The 20,891-nt window shown below is 44.5% G+C and overlaps 1 protein-coding gene across 1 annotated transcript in view; it reads right to left on the bottom strand.

Annotated features, from left to right (window-relative positions):
* The window catches only part of LOC143315969 (uncharacterized), an 84,807-nt gene extending 79,063 nt beyond the window's left edge, over window positions 1–5,744 (bottom strand). Inside the window, exons 1-8 of the mRNA XM_076723596.1 lie at window positions 5,656–5,744; window positions 5,381–5,548; window positions 4,533–4,688; window positions 4,102–4,221; window positions 2,903–2,981; window positions 2,528–2,744; window positions 594–2,373; window positions 335–508 (exon numbers count right to left, since the gene is read on the bottom strand). Of these exons, the coding sequence (XP_076579711.1) occupies window positions 335–508; window positions 594–2,373; window positions 2,528–2,744; window positions 2,903–2,981; window positions 4,102–4,221; window positions 4,533–4,688; window positions 5,381–5,548; window positions 5,656–5,744 (2,783 nt within the window). The remainder of the gene's footprint in view (window positions 1–334; window positions 509–593; window positions 2,374–2,527; window positions 2,745–2,902; window positions 2,982–4,101; window positions 4,222–4,532; window positions 4,689–5,380; window positions 5,549–5,655) is intronic.
* Window positions 5,745–20,891: the final 15,147 nt, after the last annotated feature.

The raw sequence follows: 20,891 nt of genomic DNA, 5'->3' as shown, positions 1-20,891 counted from the left end.
AAAAACCTGATGTTTCATGTTGTTTTCAGCCACGGGAACCTTCTTGCATTTAGCTGGTAATCAATCATTTTGTCTCTGTTTGCTTCAGGTCACATTAACACTTTAAATCTAACACAGCAGATCTTCAACACACTAAAAGAATGATGAAGGTACAGAATCTAGAGACCACTTTGGATTCTGGTTTTATGTTTGGTCCTGATTTACTGTCAGTTTCATTTGACACTGCTGGTACTGCAGCTAATAGAACAACTGATGAATCTTCTGAGTTCATCCTCCAGAGCTACACGTAATACAGCGTCTATGCTTGTCAGTACAAACAGGAACTTGATCTGACCTGAGAGTTTCCAGTGCACAGTGTGGACTCTCCAGTCCAGCAGACAGCAGCTTCACTCCTGAATCCTGCAGGTTGTTGTTACTCAGGTCCAGCTCTCTCAGACTGGAGGACTGAGATCTGAGGACTGAGGACAGAACTTCACAGCTTCTCTCTGAGAGGTTACAGCCACTCAGTCTGAAGAGACACAGGAAGGAAGCAAACAGTAAGTTAGATATCAGAGTATTTATTGATGAAGAAACTTCAATGTCTCTGAACTTACAGAGCTTTGTTGGATGCTTTGACCACTGGCAGCAGCTTCTGAAGAGCCTCCTCTGAAGCAGAGAATTTCTTCAGGTCAAACGTGTCCAGATGTTTTTCTGATGACAGTAAGATGAAGACCAGAGCTGACCACTGAGCAGGAGACAGTTTATCTGTGGAGAGTCTTCCTGAACTCAGAGACTGTTGGATCCGATCCACCAGAGAACAATCATTCAGTTCATTCAGACAGTGGAACAGATTGATGCTTTTCTCTGCAGAAGGTGTCTCTTCAATCTTCTTCTTGATGTACTCGACTGTTACCTGACTGGTTTGTGAGCAACTTCCTGTCTGTGTCAGCAGGCCTCGTAGGAGAGTCTGATTGGTCTGCAGTGACAGACCCAGGAGGAATCGGAGGAACAGGTCCAGGTGTCCATTTGGACTCTGTGAGGCCTTGTCCACAGCACTCTGGTGGAGGTGTGTCTCTGCAGAGTCATGGTAGGTTCTTTGTTCTTCTGACAGCAGATTGACTCCAGACTTGATGAAGGTCAGATGGACGTGAAGAGCAGCCAGAAACTCCTGAACACTCAGATGGACAAAGCAGAACACCTTGTCCTGGTACAGTCCTCTCTCCTCTTTGAAGATCTGTGTGAACACTCCTGAGTACACTGAGGCTGCTCTGATATCGATGCCACACTCTGTCAGGTCTGATTCATAGAAGATCAGGTTTCCTTTCTGCAGCTGCTCAAAAGCCAGTTTTCCCAGGATCTCAATCATCTCCCTGGTCTCTGGAGTCCACTGTGGATCTGACTCAGCTCCTCCATCATACTTCATGTTCTTCACTTTGGACTGAACCACCAGGAAGTGGATGTACATCTGAGTCAGGGTCTTGGGCAGCTCTCCTTCCTCTCTGGTCTTCATCACATCCTCTAGAACTGTAGCAGTGATCCAGCAGAAGACCGGGATGTGGCACATGATGTGGAGGCTTCGTGATGTCTTGATGTGGGAGATGATTCTGTTGGCCTGCTCCTTGTCTCTGAACCTCTTCCTGAAGTACTCCTCCTTCTGTTCATCAGTGAACCCTCTGACCTCTGTCACCATGTCAACACACTCAGGAGGGATCTGATTGGCTGCTGCAGGTCGGGTGGTTATCCAGAGGCGAGCAGAGGGAAGCAGGTTCCTCCTGATGAGGTTTGTCAGCAGCACATCCACTGAGGTGGACTTTGTAACATCAGTTAGGATCTCATTGTTGTGGAAGTCCAGAGGAAGTCGACACTCATCCAGACCGTCAAGGATGAACAAAACCCTGAACTCTTCAAACCTGCAGATTCCTGCTTCTTTGGTTTCAGGAAAGAAGTGATGAACAAGTTCCACCAAGCTGAACTTTTTCTCTTTCAGCACATTCAGCTCTCTGAAAGTGAACGGAAACATGAACTGTATGTCCTGGTGGGCTTTGTCTTCAGCCCAGTCCAGAGTGAACTTCTGTGTTAAGACTGTTTTCCCAATGCCAGCCACTCCCTTTGTCATCACTGTTCTGATTGGTTCATCTCGTCCAGGTGGTTTAAAGATGTTTTCTTGTCTGATTGTGGTTTCTGGTAAGTGCGGTTTCTTGGATGCTGTTTCAATCTGTCTGACCTCATGTTCATCATTGACCTGTCCAGTCCCTCCATCTGTGATGAAGAGCTCTGTGTAGATCTGATTCAGGAGGGTCCGCTTTCCTGCTTTAGCGATCCCCTCAAACACACACTGGAACTTCTCCTTCAGGTTAGATTTAAGTTTACGCTGACAAACTGAGGCAAGATGTTCTGAATGAAGACACAACAAATAAATCATTAAGTGATTGATAAAGTTCAGATGAGAATTTAATGTCCTTGTCTGAACATATTTTGGTCCATCTGTTGAGACATCAGTGAATGTTCCACTGATCCAGCAGTTAAACCTTTAGAGAAATCCTCTTACTGCTCTGCAGACGCTCAGCCAGCTCCTCCTCCTCCATTCTCCTCAGGAAGTGCAGCGTGATCTTCAGAAATGCCTCTCTGCTGCTCCTCCTCTGCTCTGCATCATCATCCTCATCCTCCCCCTGACTCTCTAAGCATTGTGACTCATCTGAACTCAGAACCGTCTTGATCCTTTTCAGCTCGTTCCTCACAAAAGAGACAATGTTCTCCTCCAGCAGCTGGAACAGAAGATGATATGAATGACACAAAGTGAAATCATGGAAGCAAACATCAGATCCATGTTGGACAGACTGACGGTCCACTGGTCTAAAAAGTGCAGCGTGGAGATTATTGTGAACAGAACAGATGTGAAAGCAGCTGTTGTACATGTACGGACCATAAATATGGAGTCCAGGTGAGTTTGATGCTGCTGGACAGACTGACCACTGGGACCCTCTGAGCTCTCCTGGTGGACTCTGTGGAGGAATCATGAAGAATTAGGTCACATCTCGTCCGTCCACACAGAGACAAACACAAGTTGAAGGTCCTTTGAGCTGAAGTGTTGATTCCAACATTGAATCAGATGGTTTCCACTGACATTAAAGTGTTGCTCGTACTGCTGATCCCACCGTGAATCAACAGTCCAGTCTGCATTTCTGTGCAGCTTTCACTTTACTGGACAGCATCACACAGCTCACACAAGCTAACTGGATGCTACCTGTCCAGCACAAATTGGCAGTGAGTCACAATAAAGTGAGTGAAACATGAGAAAAGCAAAGAGAGAAGCAGAGAATACTGGATCAAAGCAAAGCTGAGGGTGATTTCACATCCAGCTGTGTTTCAAATGAAAGCTGGAACGTTCTTCTCTGGACTACATGAAGGAAACAGGTGCAGCTGTTGCTCATGGAAGTTGTTATGGCTCTTTCTTTTATTCTTGGACAACATGTATTTGTTCTTGTCCACTTGTTTGACACACCACACATATTTGAGCTTTGTGTCCTCTCTGAGCTCCTGCAGCCTTTAGTTACCCATAACACCCTTCTCTGCATCAGACGTCTTCACAGACACATAACTCCAGCCTGATGTGAGGCGCCATGATGCCGCCGTCAATGTTGTTCTTGACTTTGTGAATCCATCAGCAGCATCAATCACAAACAGACGGTGTGTTTCCTCAGACTCTCTGTGTCTTCATTCTGTGTTTCACAGCAGCTGATCTCAGTCCAGCTGTTATCACTGACATGTTTGCGTTTGTGTTGTCACATGACTGAAAACCACAACATGTTGATTTGATGGAGGAACTCAGTGGAATCAGGGTTAGCCTTCTTTAGCATCTGTTAGCCTCAATCAAGTCACTGTTTTATGCTCATGCAGTCATCAGTCAGAAGGTGTGTGTGGAGGAAATGTTCAACTGGAGTCAAGAGTTGAAGACTGGTTATACTGGGCAGCTTCCACATGTGAGGATACAAACGAATGAGAAGAAGAACGATGCTGAAAATAAACAAACAGGTTGAAAAAACTTCTCTGGATAAATAACAGTTCAAACAAGAATCTGTATGATATTAATGTTATTAACAGTATTACCTCTTTGCAGCAGACGGTCGATCTCCTTTAAAATCAAAGAGGCGACCCATCGACCGTTCACTCTTCAAGGACACACAGCTGGGTCCATATCCAGGTCCAGGTCCAGGTCCAGCAGAGGCTGGTCTCCCATAGATCCTGTCAGACACAGAGAAAGACCACCAGGGATGGAAATTCACTTTATCTTCTTCAGACTCAGAAGCTGCTCAGCTTTCAGTGTCCACATGTGGACATGTCAGTGCTGTTTAGGGACAGACTGGACAAATGTCCTTTAACACTAATCTAGCTCTAACCTTCATCATCATTCTAGGACAACATGGACATTAGAAGGACAACTGGTCAGACTGGATTTAATAAGGACAAATGTCAGCAGTGGACAACATGAGGAGGACATATGGACATGTCAGGTCAAATTGTCCAACACGAGTTTAACACTGAGAACGACTTACTGTCTGTCAGAGACATGTTGCTGTTTAAAATTAATGAAGTCATCCATTGACTGGTCACTCATGAAGGACACGCAGCTGGGTCCAGGTCCAGGTCCAGGACCAGGTCCAGGCCCAGGTCCAGGTCCAGGTCCATCAGAGGTTGGTCTCCCATCGATCCTGTCAGACACAGAGGAAGACCACCAGGGATGGAAATGGACTTTTTCTTCCTCAGACTCAGAAGCTGCTGGAGAAACTAGCAGCTATCAACAAGAAAAGGATCAACACACCAAAGTTCAATCAAACATGAAGCTGAATGATTTCAGTCTGTGGATCATCGCTTCATTTGTCCATCAAATCTTGGACCAAAGCAGGACTCAACGGACTGATTTCTGAGCAGATTTTACTGTGACTGACAGACAACAAACTAAACTGTGGAGTCCATCAGCACCGACTCTGTTGGTCTGTTTTCTAACGTTTGCATCACGAGACTCAGCACAAATATCCTGACTGTTATTCAGAGACGATGGTGGGTGAAGCATTTTAGTCCAACGTTCAAAGAGTAAGTTTGATGGTAAAGAGACTTTGGAAGGTCCCCACTGGATTTGTGCTGAAGCCTCATATTATCCTCAGCTTTCAGTGTCCACATGTGGACATGTCAGTGCTGTTTAGGGACAGACTGGACAAATGTCCTTTAACACTAATTTAGCTCTAACCTTCATCATCATTCTAGGACAACATGGACATTAGAAGGACAACTGGTCAGACTGGATTTAATGAGGACAAACATCAGCAGTGGACAACATGAGGAGGACATATGGACATTTCAGGTCAAATTGTCCAACACGAGTTTAACACTGAGAACGACTTACTGTCTGTCAGAGACATGTTGCTGTTTAAAATTAATGAAGTCATCCATTGACTGGTCACTCCTGAAGGACACGCAGCTGGGTCCAGGTCCAGGTCCAGGTCCAGGTCCAGGTTCAGGTCCAGGTCCAGGTCCACGTCCAGCAGAGTCTGGTGGGTCCTGCTGCTCTGGCCTTCAACACAACACACACAGAGCTTTGAGTGTGAATAATGATGGTGGAGAGATTCGAGTGCTCTGACATGGAGACAAGTCCTGGACAGTCAGAGATCCTGGTCTCACCTCTGAGCTTCGGTCTGGCCGTCATCGTCCCCACACAGACTAGTTTTAGAGGGACGGACTCCCTCCTCTCTGTCCTCACACCGATTCATGCTGCTGAACTCACGTCAACTCACACACACTTTGATCTGGAGAGGAAACACAAATCATTCATGTGCACATCAGCTGAAATCATCCTTTCATGGTTTCTCCTGTCCAAATATCAGCTGCTCCTCCTCTGATTGGCTGTTATCTCGTCTTTCACATCAGTGTCAGCTGAATGCAGTCAGACAGCAGTGTGAGGCCGAGCTGCTGTACTTCTATCAGTCCACTAGATGGCGTCATGAAGCTGCAGTGAAGTGAACGCACACTTGATGCCTGGACAACCGTTGACATCCACTGACACACACTGACTGAATCTGACAGGAAGCTTCAGTTTGTGGAATATTCAGTGAATTCAACATGACTGAAAGTTTCTTTACGCCTGAACGATCCTTGTGATTAACAAAGTGGTCGTGACGTAAAAGTGGACCGACTGTGACAAAGTGTCTCCATATGATTGTGATGGACCTCAGCTCGACACGTTCGACAGGTTTCACATTGAGAATTGTTCCTGACATTTTACTGCATTCGTGGATTTTTCATTGAATTATTCTGCTCTGTTCTTCTTCTTTTGCACAAAACCACCATCACCTTTGCACTGCCCTCATTCCCACTGTCTCAGGTTTTGCAGTATAACTTGTATATTACACTCATACTGCACACAGTACATGATTATCTGTGTACATGTGTATGTATATATATGTACTGTATCTTCCTGTAAATCTAGTTTAGTTTTCCTTTTTATTTCTTTTGTGATATTTTTTGAAACTTTGCTCTGTTTCAGTGTTTTATTCTCATGTCAAATCTTGGAGGAGCTGTAACTGCATTTCATTGGTCAATCCTGTTATAAAGACAATGAAGCTGAACGTTGAACCTTGATAAGGAGCCAAGGTCCATAGAGGCAGCGTGATGATTAAACTGAGATCAAAAATGAAGCTTCACTTCACACAAACTAATGTGGCAGCAACAAATATTAGATTTCACCTGTGAGAACAAAGTCCATCAGAACGGCTCCTTGAACAGTTAGATTACTGGATTATTGTATCACTGATGGGTAATGAGTACTTTTTTTGGAGTTGGTTGACGTGGAGCAACTTTTAGCTGTTTTATCGACTTTTTGGAAGTTTAACGAACTGATCATTTGTTTTGATTTAAAGTCTTAATTTGAAAAGTCACAAAATGAAGTAAAAGTCAAATATTTATGGAGTAGAAATAATCAGACAAAATACAAGTACTTCTAGACTGTACTTAACTGCAGTACTTGAGTAAATTAGTTTCTTTCCACCACTGAGAATCCTTTCAAAATAAAAGCCTGTCTCAATCAAGCCCTCTCAGGTCATATTAAAAGGGGAATCTTTGATTTGATTCTTGATCACATTGAAGCACAAAGTGAGAAAAAGCAGCGACACTCGTTGCTGTTGGAGGAGAGTTCAGAGCTCTGACAGCTCATTAGGGACATAGTTACAGATTGAATTGAGAAATAAAAGGTTTCAGCTCCTCACAGCCCTCTGAATGCTCCTTGCTGCTGTCTCCACATCAACTATTGAGAATCAACTCGCTCTGCTTCTGCTCTTATTCCAGCGTTTACACTCACAAACATCCACACAACATGGCCGATGTTTTTAACGGAGCTGCTTTCACCTCCTTCGTCCAGAGTTCACAGTTAAATTTGAGTTTGGAGAAACGATGGACGGAGCTGCAGATCGATGCCGTTTGTGCTGAAGCTAAGCTAACGACAGCTTGTGCTAACAAGTAAAACATTTCAGAGTTGATTCTTTACCTTCAGCTGGAGGCTGAGACAGAGAAAACAATCTGTTCCACAACATCCAGAGAGAATGAAAGTAAAGTCCAAACAGCCAGAGAGGCCTGAGAGAGTTAAACTTTAATCACATCTGACTGACACTGATATCAGTTATCAAGTTCATGTTTTATTGAGCAAATAAAGATAAAATACATGTTGACCTCAGATCACTACCAGCTGAGGGCGTGTTCACCTGGGCTGCAGGAAGTGTCTTTAGTGAGCTTTAAAACCTGAGATCACTTTAACTGAGTGTTAGTTACTGTGATCAAATCAAGTTATTCTCTTGTTTTATCAAACACAACTGAAAAAGTGAAACAATCCAATAATTCAATGAACATTTTTTAGTTATGAAGAGACTAAAATCACTGATTTTTACTGTAGTCTGGAAACAAAAACATGCTGAAGTACATATGAGACGATAAACTGCAGTTTGTGTGAGTGGACATTGTCGGGGACGCTTCCCAGCATGCACCACCACAAACAAACTCATGGCTTTAAGTTTCACTGGATGAGTGTTGCTGCTTTGTTCCTACTGTTCCTGTGTTTTACATCTGGTCGTACAATCAACGACTTCAACATGAGCCTCTGATCAGTTTGTCAATCTGACATTTGTAAAAGAACTTCATCACATCTGAGGAAAATCTCAGCTGCTCGTGCTTTTCCATCCCATAATCCGGATGACAACAACAAATCTCAGCTTCTGCCAGCAGGGGCCCGTTGCACAAAAGTAGGATTAAGACATCCATCCATCCATAAGTGACTGAGCTGAGTTCAACCAATCCAAAACATGAGCGTCCAGGCTTGATCGGTTGCACAAAGACTGTTGGTTATAAGGTTCAGACTGGAGCCACACAAACCACAAGGATGCAGAATTGCCTGGACTTAATACTTGTTTATTATGATTTTAATGCTTGGGTTGAGAGGTGGTGTCACCGAGCCATGGTTCTATAGGAATAAAAGAAAGAAAGGAAACAAGTAACTCATGCCTGCTACATATAACTAAAGTACCATTAAATTAGAATACAATCCATCTTATAAATTCGTGATCCATAAACAGATCAAACCAAACGATTAGGCATGTTACAATTCTTAACTTACTTAAACTTAATGCATTAAAATAGGTTTGGATGTACTTACAATGAACTGAGGTCAAATACGCATGGCAAGGTGAGCACCACCAGTACACACGCACACACAATCTGGAGACAAAGGGAAAAAGGGGGGAAGGCCTCTACTGGGCCTCTATTTGTAGAGTGGGAGGGACAGTGGGAGGTGCTCACATGCATCTCCTGCTCTGCTCTCCTGCGGACAGGAGTGCTCCGCCTTGGAGTTTGTGACAGCCGCCCCCGGATTTGTGCAGCAAATACGTTCGTTCACTTCAATCAGTGATCTCAGGAAGTGGGATTAGTCTGGCAACAGGTCGTAAGTATTCTCGTCCTCGAATACTGACCTTGGCACTGCGAACCTTTCCATCTTTCCCAGGGTATACCTCAGTTATCCTCCCAATGGGCCATGATGCTCGAGGATACTGGGGGTCAACAATCATTACAACCTGACCTGAATCCAAGTTTTCCTTGTCAGATTTCCATTTTTGCCTGGTTTGTAGAGTAGGGAGATAATAGCGAATGAATGCTGTCCAGAAATTATCTGCCAATATCTGGCTGTGACGCCATGTCCTTCGGCCAAGGAGTTCACTCGAGCAGTAGATTGCCTGAGGAAGGGAGGAGTCAAGCCGTCCCATCAGCAACATATTTGGTGTTACTGGGTCTGGATCGGCAAGGTCAGAGGAGACATATCCAAGTGGCTTTGAATTAAGGATACCTTCAACTTCAACCAGCACTGTGTGCAGGACTGTGTCTGTTGTTGTTTGCTTTCCCAATGCAACATAGAGGGCCGATTTAACTGATCTTATTTCACGTTCCCAGCTTCCACCAAAATGTGGGGCAGATGGAGGATTGAATTGGAATCTGACCTGTGTGTGGGCTAATTTTTGCTTCAAATCCGATGCCATTGCCTGGAAAGCATTTCTTAGCTCTGTCTCTCCTGCTTTGAAATTTGTTCCACAATCAGAGAGGAGTTCAAAGGGTTTTCCCCTGCGTGAGACAAATCTTCTGAAGGCCATCAGAAATGTATCTGCATCCATACCGTCCAGCAGCTCGAGATGTACACAGCGTGTTGTTAAACATTTAAAGAGTATGCCCCATCTTTTCTCTGTGCGGCGGCCAATTTTCACTGTGAAAGGCCCGAAACAGTCCACGCCTGTGGACCAGAATGGGGGCTTTGACAATCTAAGGCAGGCTGGAGGAAGATCGGCCATTTTGGGAATAACTGGTTTGGCTCTCCATTTCTGACAGTCTTGACATTGATGTTGATGCTGGCGAATGGCTTGCCGGCCACGCAGAACCCAGTACCTCCGTCTCATTTCTCCCAGGACACGCTCAGGGCCTGGGTGCAGTAGTTTCTCATCATAATGCTTTATAATGAGTCTGGTGACATGATGTCTGGGATCTAAGACAATTGGGTGAATAGTGTCGTGGTCAAGGGTCTCTGCTCTTTGGAGTCGACCTCCTACTCGTATAAGGCTGAGTTCACGGTCATATTCAGGAGACAGGGGGAGTAGTTTGCTATTCCTTGGAATAGATTTGTCACCTTTAAGGGCCTTTATCTCCTCAGGGAAACACTCTGATTGCGCTCTTTGCAGGAGGTGCCTCTCTGAGTCGATGTACCATTGGGCTATGTTTGAACTGTGGTCCGCCGCCCCATAAAGCATCGTCTTTGTTTCCTTTATTAAGTCATCCCAGCTGTTATACCTCTTCAGATCCAGAAGCTTTGTATCATTTGACATTGTTGTTCCACAGAACATCGATTTCCTGATCTCCTCAACTGGTTCTGGTTCAGCCAGTACAAGTGGACTGATTGGCCAGCAGGTGGCGTTTAACAGGAGGAATGGTGGGCCCTGACCCCATCTATGTTGTTGAGAGAGCTCTAGGAGAGTTTTGCCCCGTGTAAGATCATCTGCTGGGTTATTCTTTGAATCAACATACCTCCAGCTACTTGTGTCAGTCAGGGTCTGAATCTCAGCTATTCTGGTCCCAACAAACACCTTGTAACGGCAGGAGTCCGAGGTCAACCATGACAAGACTGTTGTTGAATCAGTCCAGAGTGTCACAGACTGTTGGGGAATATTGAGCTCAGAACTGAGGAGATGAGCTAGCTGAGCACCTGCTAGAGCCGCACATAGCTCAAGACGAGGGATAGAGAGTTGACGTTTTGGGGCTATGCGAGACCTGGCCATGATGAAGCTAACATGGATGTGTTCAAGTTTATCCTTAAACCGTAAGTAGGCAACTGCACCATAGATGCGCTCTGAAGCATCACAGAACACATGCATATGGGATTCTGATGTGGCTAGGTTAATGCAGGTGGGCAGATAACAGCGAGGGAAGTGGATGTCAGGGAGATTTTCCAGTTCCAGCTCCCATGCTTGCCATTGCTTCAACAAGTTATCTGATTTAATGATGTTATCCCATCCTCTCTCCTGTTTCCATAGGTCTTGTACCAGGATCTTTGCTCTGGTTGTAAAGGGAGTCAGATAGCCCAGAGGATCATATTGACTTGCCAGCACTCTGTATATATTCCTCATTGTAGGTTGATTATAGGTGATCGATTTGGTTTTGTAGCTCAGCATGTCTGTCAGGCAGTTCCATTGGAGACCTAATGTCAGTTCTTTGGGGTCTCCATTTCCTGAGAGCCACAACTCACTTGTTTTTGACTTTGCATCTGGTGGGAGATGGTTTATGACAGCTGGATCATTACTAGCCCATTGTCTGATGTCGAAGCCACCAGTAGTCAGCAGAGGGCGCATCTTATCAATAAGTGACTTAGCCTGGTGGGAGGATGGGAAACTTTGGAGACAGTTATCAACATAGAAACATTGTTGGACAGAGTGTAGAACCTCCTCATTTCCTTCACAATGATCTTGAACATGTCTGTTGACTGCGTAGATGGCGCAGCATGGACTACAGGTTGTTCCAAAGGGCAACACTTGCCATTCATACACACTCGGCTCCTGATCCACCTGCATTCCTCTCCATATAAAGCGCAATAAAGACTTGTCATCATTCAGAAGGCGCACCTGATGAAACATAGCTTTAATATCTCCACAGATTGCAATGGGATGTTGGCGGAAACGGAGAAGAACCCCCAGCAGAGAAGGGCCGAGTGTAGGGCCAGGCAGAAGACATCTGTTGAGATTTTGTCCCATATACTCAAAGGAGCAGTCAAATACAACCCTATGCTTGTTATTGTGTTCAACAATGTGATGTGGGAAATACCAGATTTCCTTTGGTTGGGCTATCTGCTCACTGGGGATTTGACAAACATAGCCAGACTGCACCAGCTTATCTAGTTCCTCTTGATATTTTTCAGCCAGTTTGGGATCCTTGGATAAGCGTCTTTCTGTGGCACAGAGACGGGGCAGGACAGCTTCCTTAGGGGCTCTAAGGACAGGCATAGTAGGGGCTCTAAGCAATGGAGTGGCATAACGCATTACACCATCTATGTTTATCCTCACTGTCTTAGAATTGAGAAGATCAAGGGCCAATTTATCCTGTTTTGATCTTGTGGCTGTCTTCTCATTTACATAGGGTAAAGTGTCAATTTGCCACAATCTTTCAACATTCCTGAGCAGTTCACTTTTAAAACAGGTGAGGGAGAAGGAAAGGGTTTGCTTGGTTTGGATTAAGTTAGCTGGCCCCTGGAGAGCCCATCCAAGCCTGGTGTGTACCGCTAGTGGACCACCAGGGGGCCCCATCTGTATCTCTTCTGTGGCGGTGATTAGATGGGCATAGTCTGAGCCAATGAGAACCAGGGGACGTGCACGATCCATGGGCTGTAATGGGATCCCCCTAAGATGGTGATATTGCTCTTGTAATTGCTTCAGAGGGTATGTGTGTTGAGACAGACCAAGGTTCTCGGCGGTGAAGGCTTGATTAATAACATGTCTTTCATTTGGCTGGTCAAGAGGGGAAATTTCGAAGGACACAGATGCCCCATCCAACTGCACTATGTCTTGTCTTACTGTGCATAGGGAAATGGTTTCAGGCTGAGTGGCAAGGCCCAAATTTTGGACAGCTTGGGGGAGCAGGATAGACCTGTCTGCACCATCATCAAGAACTGCATGAGTTTTAAGGGTTTTCTCCCCGTTGTGTATGAGTACATTCACAACCTTCAGCATTACTTTACGAGAACGATTAGGTTGGTCAACATAGAGGAGCTCAGAGGGGGAAGATGCAAACATCACAGTGGCTGATTTAGGTATATGGAGATCATGGAGAATGGTTAAGTGAATCTCTTTACATATGTTACATGGCCCTTTCAAGGTGCATTTATCCATTTTGTGTGTTCTCCCACAGTTAGCGCATCTCTCTTTCTCACCGATCCATTTTTCAATGTCAGATACGGAGAGTCTCTTAAACTCTGCACATGAACCAAGGAAGTGGTCTCGGATATTACAGTAGGGACAGTAGGGTTTAGGTTTAATAATAGAATTGGTGTTTACCTTCTCCTTGGAGTGCGCTCTCGATGTGCTATTCTTATCAGATGTTGACGACAGGTAGACCGAGGAGACTGGTCTGGAGGGCTGGCGTTTTCCAGTTTGCTGTTTTTCTTGCTTGTGAAACTCCACAGCTCTCTCTGAGATGCGTTTGGCCCTTGATTTTACCTGTAGCCAGGTTGAGAGGTCGAGGAGGGAATAAGTTTTGGTTGCCTGTCCAGTGAGAATGCCTCGGTTAATACAGTGCTCAATGAATCCGTCTCTGTACTGTACAGGGAGTTTACTGAGGAGTTTATCCACATGAGAGCCACATCTTAGTTCAGATCCTGTAGGGCCCTCTAGTGTCAGCAACATTCCCACCAGAGCATGGACGGAGAGAGAGAAATCATCGAAGGCCTCAACATCACCAATACGAATAACAGGAGAATTCAATATTGAACCAATCTCACTCTGGACTAACAGCCTTGGTTGACCATACTTCTCCTGCAGCGCTTGTAGGGCAGTGGAATATGGTCTCATATCATGCATGCAAGATTTGGCCAATTTGTGGGCTCCTGGATGTTTCAGATGTTCTAGGAGGATCTGGTATTTGAATTGCTCAGTAAGATGGGTGTGGCTGTCAAGGAGGTTATCTAAGGCCATTTTTAACAGAGCAAAATCACTTTCTCGACCACTCTTGAACACAGGGAGTGAGGGCTTTGGTATCCCATAGGCTGAGGCCAGGACCAGATCCGTAACATTGGGGGGTTGCGAGTGCACAGGACATGGAGGCTGGGATGATATCTGCATCGGTGGTAAACTCCCAGTGAAGGTGGGCTGCACAGGGCCAAGCATGGATGCAAATTGATTGGGGACTTGGACTGAGCTTAAAGTTACAGGTGCATGCCTAGATGGGATTTGACTAGAGGTTTGGACCATGCTGAGAGTTACAGGTACATGGTGACTAGAGAGGGACGGTAATATGGCGTCAGCAGGCAGAGGGGGGGCATAGGACTGAACAGTAGAGGTTGGAGCCTGGGCAGGTAGTAGGATTTGCTGCAAAGGTTGATACATAGGGGCATTGGAATAGCCAATTTGTGATAGTGGGGGTGTTGAACCAGCTTGAGACTCATCATATCTCATGTTTACAGGGGCAGGAGATAATATTCTGGAGGGAGGGAGATCATAAAAGGAAGCCGAAGCTTGGTCTTGGAGAGATGATAATGTTGGTGCCGAAGCTGCAGCAGGGTGATCATCCGAGAGGTTCTCTCTGATAAAACTTGAAACAAGCTGGGCTGCCTCAAGCTCTCGCTCCTTAATGCGGATGCGTCGATTTGTTGCAACCTGTCTGACCATTTTCTCCCTCTTCGTTTGTGCTTCCTGTTGTCTTTGTTGAGCGTCTCTGGCTTCCTTGTCTATCAGTGCACATTTTGTATCAAGCTCCTCATCCTCCCTTTGTTGTCTTTTTAACTCCTCCAGCTCGTCTCTCCTCTTCTTTACATCAAGGAGGCTGGCTTGGAGACCACTCAAGACTGAAGTATTGCTGCCTCTGGAAAGTCGACTAATTTGAGAGGCGGGGGGGAGACTGGCAACTGATTTAGAACCAGTCATCTTGCTATGAGCACCACTGCGTGGGCCATGGGACTTTATAGATGTTCGTTGTGGCAGTGCATGAACTCCATAATAGTCAGGGGGGCGTCTATCCCTCCTGGGTCTCTCTGGGACGCTGGGCTCTGTGAGTGGGTTCTCAGGGATTGTGTAGGATACTGATGGCAAAAGGGGAATTGATGGTTCAGATGGAAGGGCAGGCTCTATGTGGTGAGTGGATGAGGATGGCCGAGGTGTTGTTTGAGACAATACAAGGGAAGCCTTATCCATGTTAGGCTGGGTTATGTCTTGTCCACCTTGGTCTTCATCCATAAATTCAGGAGAAGCCTGCGCTTCATCAGTGATCAGCCCATCAACCGGGTTAATGCCAACAGTCTTTGAGTCAGCTGAATCAGACATTCTATGTGGACATGTGGAGTGTGGCTCAGTATCCGGGGTCAGGTTCCGGCTCGAAGGACCAACTTTGTTGGTTATAAGGTTCAGACTGGAGCCACACAAACCACAAGGATGCAGAATTGCCTGGACTTAATACTTGTTTATTATGATTTTAATGCTTGGGTTGAGAGGTGGTGTCACCGAGCCATGGTTCTATAGGAATAAAAGAAAGAAAGGAAACAAGTAACTCATGCCTGCTACATATAACTAAAGTACCATTAAATTAGAATACAATCCATCTTATAAATTCGTGATCCATAAACAGATCAAACCAAACGATTAGGCATGTTACAATTCTTAACTTACTTAAACTTAATGCATTAAAATAGGTTTGGATGTACTTACAATGAACTGAGGTCAAATACGCATGGCAAGGTGAGCACCACCAGTACACACGCACACACAATCTGGAGACAAAGGGAAAAAGGGGGGAAGGCCTCTACTGGGCCTCTATTTGTAGAGTGGGAGGGACAGTGGGAGGTGCTCACATGCATCTCCTGCTCTGCTCTCCTGCGGACAGGAGTGCTCCGCCTTGGAGTTTGTGACAAAGACCAAGCCAGGATGAGCAGACACGGATCCATCAAGCCAGCTGAAACCTATCCTGGATAAGTATGTGCACACGGCTTCCTCAAATAGACCCCGCCATCGATCACAGATTCACCGATTCACCATGGCAACTAGAGCGGCGTACTTTTCCCCGTCGGAGGCAGAAATCCTCATGGAGGCTTACGAGGAGGTGAAGGACCAAATTAAAAAAAGGCAACACTGCCACAACGAGAGGAAGCGTGGCAAAGTATTGCAGACCGCCTGAATGTGCAAGCAGCACTCAAATACACACTCACTGCTCCGCAGAAACCATCACAATTACAATCCAAATAGTTAATTAACATGATTTAGAATCAGTTGAAATTGTAAGTGAAATTGAAATCAGAAGAAGAATCAGAATCAGAAAAAGCTTTATTGCCAAGTATGATTTTACACATACAAGGAATTTGTTGTGGTGAGGTTGGTGTTTGACACATCTACTAAAAATAAGTACAAAATATAACAATATAAATACATACACACAAGAAATTGACTGCAGATGTGAGAGAAATTGTGTAAATGTAACTCCATCAGACTGTATAACTCCTTGATAATTTCCCTTTGGAATAAATAAAGTTGATCTTATCTCATGTATGTTGTTTTAGCATTTAAGTGTGTGTGTGTGTGTGTGTGTGTGTGTGTGTGTGTATAAACATGACTGGGACATGGCAGCAAGTCAAGATTAAATACAAGAACATCTTGCAGAATGGTAAGTGTCCTGACTAATACTTAAGAATGCACAACAACCGCTTTTTACATCATAGCTGTGTCAAGAATGTCACTCTATTCATGAGGTTGTGATGATGAGATTTTGTATTGACAGGTGAATTCTCTGGTGTCTTGCTGGGGGACAGGGGGTATGCCTGCCAGCCTTTTCTCCTGACACCGTACACAGACCCCCAGGAAGCACAGCAGGCCAACAATCATGCTCATGCCAGGACGAGGGCCAGGATTGAAATGACCTTTGGCCTCCTGAAGGCACACTTTCATTGTCTTCATGACTTACGGGTCAGCCCTTTGAGGGCATGTGACATCGCTGTGGCCTGTGCTGTCCTCCACAATGTGGCCTGCCTGAGGAAGGAGAGGGCCCCCAGAGTGCCATCACACATGGACTGGGTCAATCCTACCATCTTCCCTGATGACGACAGTGGTCGGCTGGTCAGGGACCAATATGTGTTAAATTATTTTAGTTGCATGCATGCTTTAAATTTCAGTTCAATATGGCCTGCAGAGGAATTTTTTTTTTTTTTTTTAATTTAGATTGATTTGGCCTCTTATGTTTGTGCTGTATACTGTGTGTATACAAGCTTGCAGGGAGGATACTGCATCCATTCATTTGTCTGTTCATTTGTTGTGTACGGATTTGTCCTGCATTTATTTCAGTGTGCAGACATGTGGGGTGTATTATATACAGACCTTTGAATGTGTATTTATTCTTGTGTTGTATAATATGCTTTGATTCTGTGCTTTCTATCTTGTAGAGTCACTGTGTGACTTCAGTTTTGAAAGGAACTGATGCTTTGATTTATCCTTATTCAATAACGGAACATCATGTTACTCTTTGATGTGTATTTATATTTATATTGGATGTGTATTTTATATATAGTCTGTGGGAAACTGTCTATCTAATGATTGTAACATCATCTAAAGTCATCATTTATCTACAATGATTGAAATTAATGAAATTAATTAAAATTGAAATTAATGATGCTTATGTTTTGTGTTAATGTTTAAATAATGACAGTGGATCTAGTTGAATGTGATAACAATGTGTAGTGGGCAGTGGAATAACTTTTGGTTTCCGTTTGTGATGACTGCTGTCTGAGATAAGGGATGAGATTAAACAGATCCTGGAATTTAGCCTGGTCTGGAGCAGGCTAGCTCCGCAGAATAAATCTCCACGGTAACTTATCCTGTAACATATCCCACTTTCCACTATCCTGCTTTTGTGCAACCGGATCACGGATAAGTTGAGCCAGGATAACCAACATATCCGTGATTAATCCCTTATCCTAGTTTTGTGCAACGGGCCCCAGGTCACTGACCAGGTGAGCCTGTGAAGCTCAGTGTGATGCTGCCCTCTGGTGGCTGCAGCAGTCTGTGCTGCTGATGGTTTGTGTGGATTTTCATTGTGATGGTTGACTTTGAAGAGTTGCTGCTGGATGTTGATGATTGTTTTCTTTCTGTTCATAAAGCTTTATTGAAAGCTTCTCTGCTGGTCTTTTACTGGAACAGCTTCAAATATTCTCACAGCTTCACACCATGTTTTCATTGGTTTGAAGAAAACTGTGTTTTTAAAGCTCAGTCGCAGGCAGAAATGAGCACATCCAGAGTTTTTTAAGATGCTGATTGATTTTCTCTTCAGTTCCTAAAATGAATCCAGTGTGAACCATCAGAAATAAAGACAGACTTGCTGCAGTGTTAATGTAAATGATTCAAGTATCATTTGTTGATATATGTTGTTGTTGTTGTTGTTGTTGTTGTCCTCAGGGATTCTCGGAGACTCCCAGTCATGACACTCCATGCATCCTGGAGCATGTCAGTTGCTTCTGGAGTCCATCACCTTCCTGTGGTCCTGGATGGTTTAGTCCTCTTCAGGTGCTGTCTCAATGTTGGGACCATCTGTATGATGCAGTGATCTGAGAGTCCAGGACACTCACAAGGACGATGGACGAGATTTCTCTTTGGGTACTGGAGTAATGTTGATGTGTTTTTACTGCCTCCAGCTGTTGGTGGTGTAAAAACATGTCGCTGTTGTCAGGGTTCTAAATTAACTTTTTTGATCACCAGCCAATGTGGCTGGTGACCTTCTAAAGTTACCAGCCAATCAGAATTTCCACTAGCCAAATTTTTTCCCGGTGAAAATAAGAGATTATGAGTGCCACTGAATACATTTGATCATTTTATTTACATTGTTGGCATGAAAAATGCACAGAAAGTACAACACATGAAACAAAATATACACAGAAAGTGCAAACATTTAATTTATACAAACAAAAAATGCTGTCAGATTAATTATTTTATAGAAGACATTTTTCCAGTAAGTATTTAGTATCATTACATTCCTAATAAAATGTATTTTTCCTTTCAACTTAAAGTGTTTCTGCTTTCCTTCTTTAATAAGAAATATATATAAGTAACAGCCATGACTTAAACACTTGCAAAAAATTGCATTGGTAATAAATTGAATTATGTATGTACAACTAGAAAACACAAATAGTGCAGCAGTCAGTATTGCAGACTCCTTAGGCTTTCCTGATGACTTCGGGCACTCTCATGGTCCTTTACTGCCTCGACTTTAAAAGTATTAGTCCCCACCACAAAATTATTCGTCTTGTTTTTTCTTTCGTGTACATGCGGCATTCCTTACAAAACATGACGGCATTTTCGTGATCAAACACAAGCCATTCACGACCTGTCAGCCATTTAGCGTTAAACTTTCTTTTCTTCGTTTCGCACGCTTTATCGACATTCTCATCCCCTGCCTCCTTCCTCTTCTCGCCCCCAGACGTCTGTCCCAACCACGCATTTAGTTTAACTTTACTTTTTACTTTTAGCTAGCTCAGTCTCCTTTTTTACAGTTCATACGCCGCCGTTCATTCTTCTTCTTCTTCTTTGTGTTTGCGTTTCCGTGGTTTCTCGCGCCGGTTGCACTACAGACTGTAGTGTGCCTGCGCACAGCCAATGGGCGTCTTGTACGTCATCACGTAGCATTACGACAGTGTTCATGGGAAATGTAGGACGGACTGTCAGGGGGACAAATGACCGAGAACTGTAGAGCGGCTCTGACTGACATGATTGCCTAATGCATTACCGGCCAAATTGGCTTGTAAGTTTTTATTTACACCCGCCAATATGAATTTTAACCCGCATTTGGCGGGTTGGCGGGTGTTAATTTAGAACCCTGGCTGTTGTTATCTGTCGCAAGCTGAGCGTTTTCTGTCTTTTGACAACAGAAATCCATGTTGGTGTCTGTTGACTTTCATGTGAACGTCGACAAAATGAGCATCTGAAGACACATAAAGACGTCTCGACCGTGTCATGAAATTGCTGCCACTGTAAAATAAATATTTCCAGTTGAGGTCATTCAGTCTCTGAAGGAGTTTTGAGTCTGAACCAGCTGCAGCGACTTTTAGTGTTGTTCTTTTTATGCAATGCAGGAATGGACTTCAGAGCCCGACTGAACCTCCTGACGTCTGTCTTCAGAGGACAGATGGACCATCACTGTGGGAGAGGAGGCGTCTGGACTGTCCTGCAGTACTGACGGTCCACCTCGCATAAATACGCCAACACTAAACGACTGCTTGGATTCAGGAATGAACCGTCTCCTGCAGACATGCTTGATTTAAAGCTTGGATTTTGTAGACTTGGTCAGCTGTGTTAGCGTTTTCTTTGCTTCTTCTTTTAATGAGCATAGTTTGAAAAATAGACGGTAAGTGCACCCATAAAGTCCACCTCTCTGTTTACAAGGAACTTTCAAGGTAAATTTGTTGGATTTATACAGAAAAAATATGGCTAAACTGAAAAATTAATGTCCTGTTCGACGTATGGTTGATTACCTTAATATATGATGAAATGATGTCTTCAGCGGGTCATCACATACAGGTTAAGTCCATACGACTTCTCACTTTTTATGATTAAGACTAAACTAAGTACTCAGATTAAGACTAACCCGTCGGTTACGATCAAGATGGCGCTGCGGACGGCTGCCTCGGTGGGTTGGTGCGCGTTGTTTTGTTTTGTTTTGTGTTTTAAACCTGTTTTTTGTGACGGTACCCGGAGCTCTTTCACCAGAGAAGAGCTCATGAACATCAGGGGAGCAACACCAGAGGATTTATTTCCTAAATTTCTGCTCCCAACAGTGGAAATTTTGGACATACTGGTCAAAGGTGTGCTCACCCTTGCTCACGCAGTGAAACGCCGGAGGAGAGGAAAACGAGCCGGCGTGCTCGTGCGCCTTCGCCAGCGCGGACTACGCACAGCGTTACCGGGAATATTTCTCTCTAACGTGCGTTCACTGCCCAACAAACTGGAGGAATTACAACTGCTGTTGGGTAAAAACAGGGACTTTTCTTCATCTGCGGTTTTGTGCTTCATCGAGACGTGGCTCTGTGGATTAATACCGGACTCTGCGCTGCAGCTGGCTGGCTTCCAACTCCACCGCGCGGACAGAGACACGGAACTTTCCGGCAAAAC

Source organism: Chaetodon auriga, chromosome 23, assembly GCF_051107435.1.
Source record: "Chaetodon auriga isolate fChaAug3 chromosome 23, fChaAug3.hap1, whole genome shotgun sequence".
Classification (NCBI taxonomy): Eukaryota; Metazoa; Chordata; class Actinopteri; order Chaetodontiformes; family Chaetodontidae; genus Chaetodon; species Chaetodon auriga.
The sequence above is the reverse complement of the archived record's forward strand: the minus strand, read 5'-3'. Positions and strand labels throughout refer to the sequence as shown.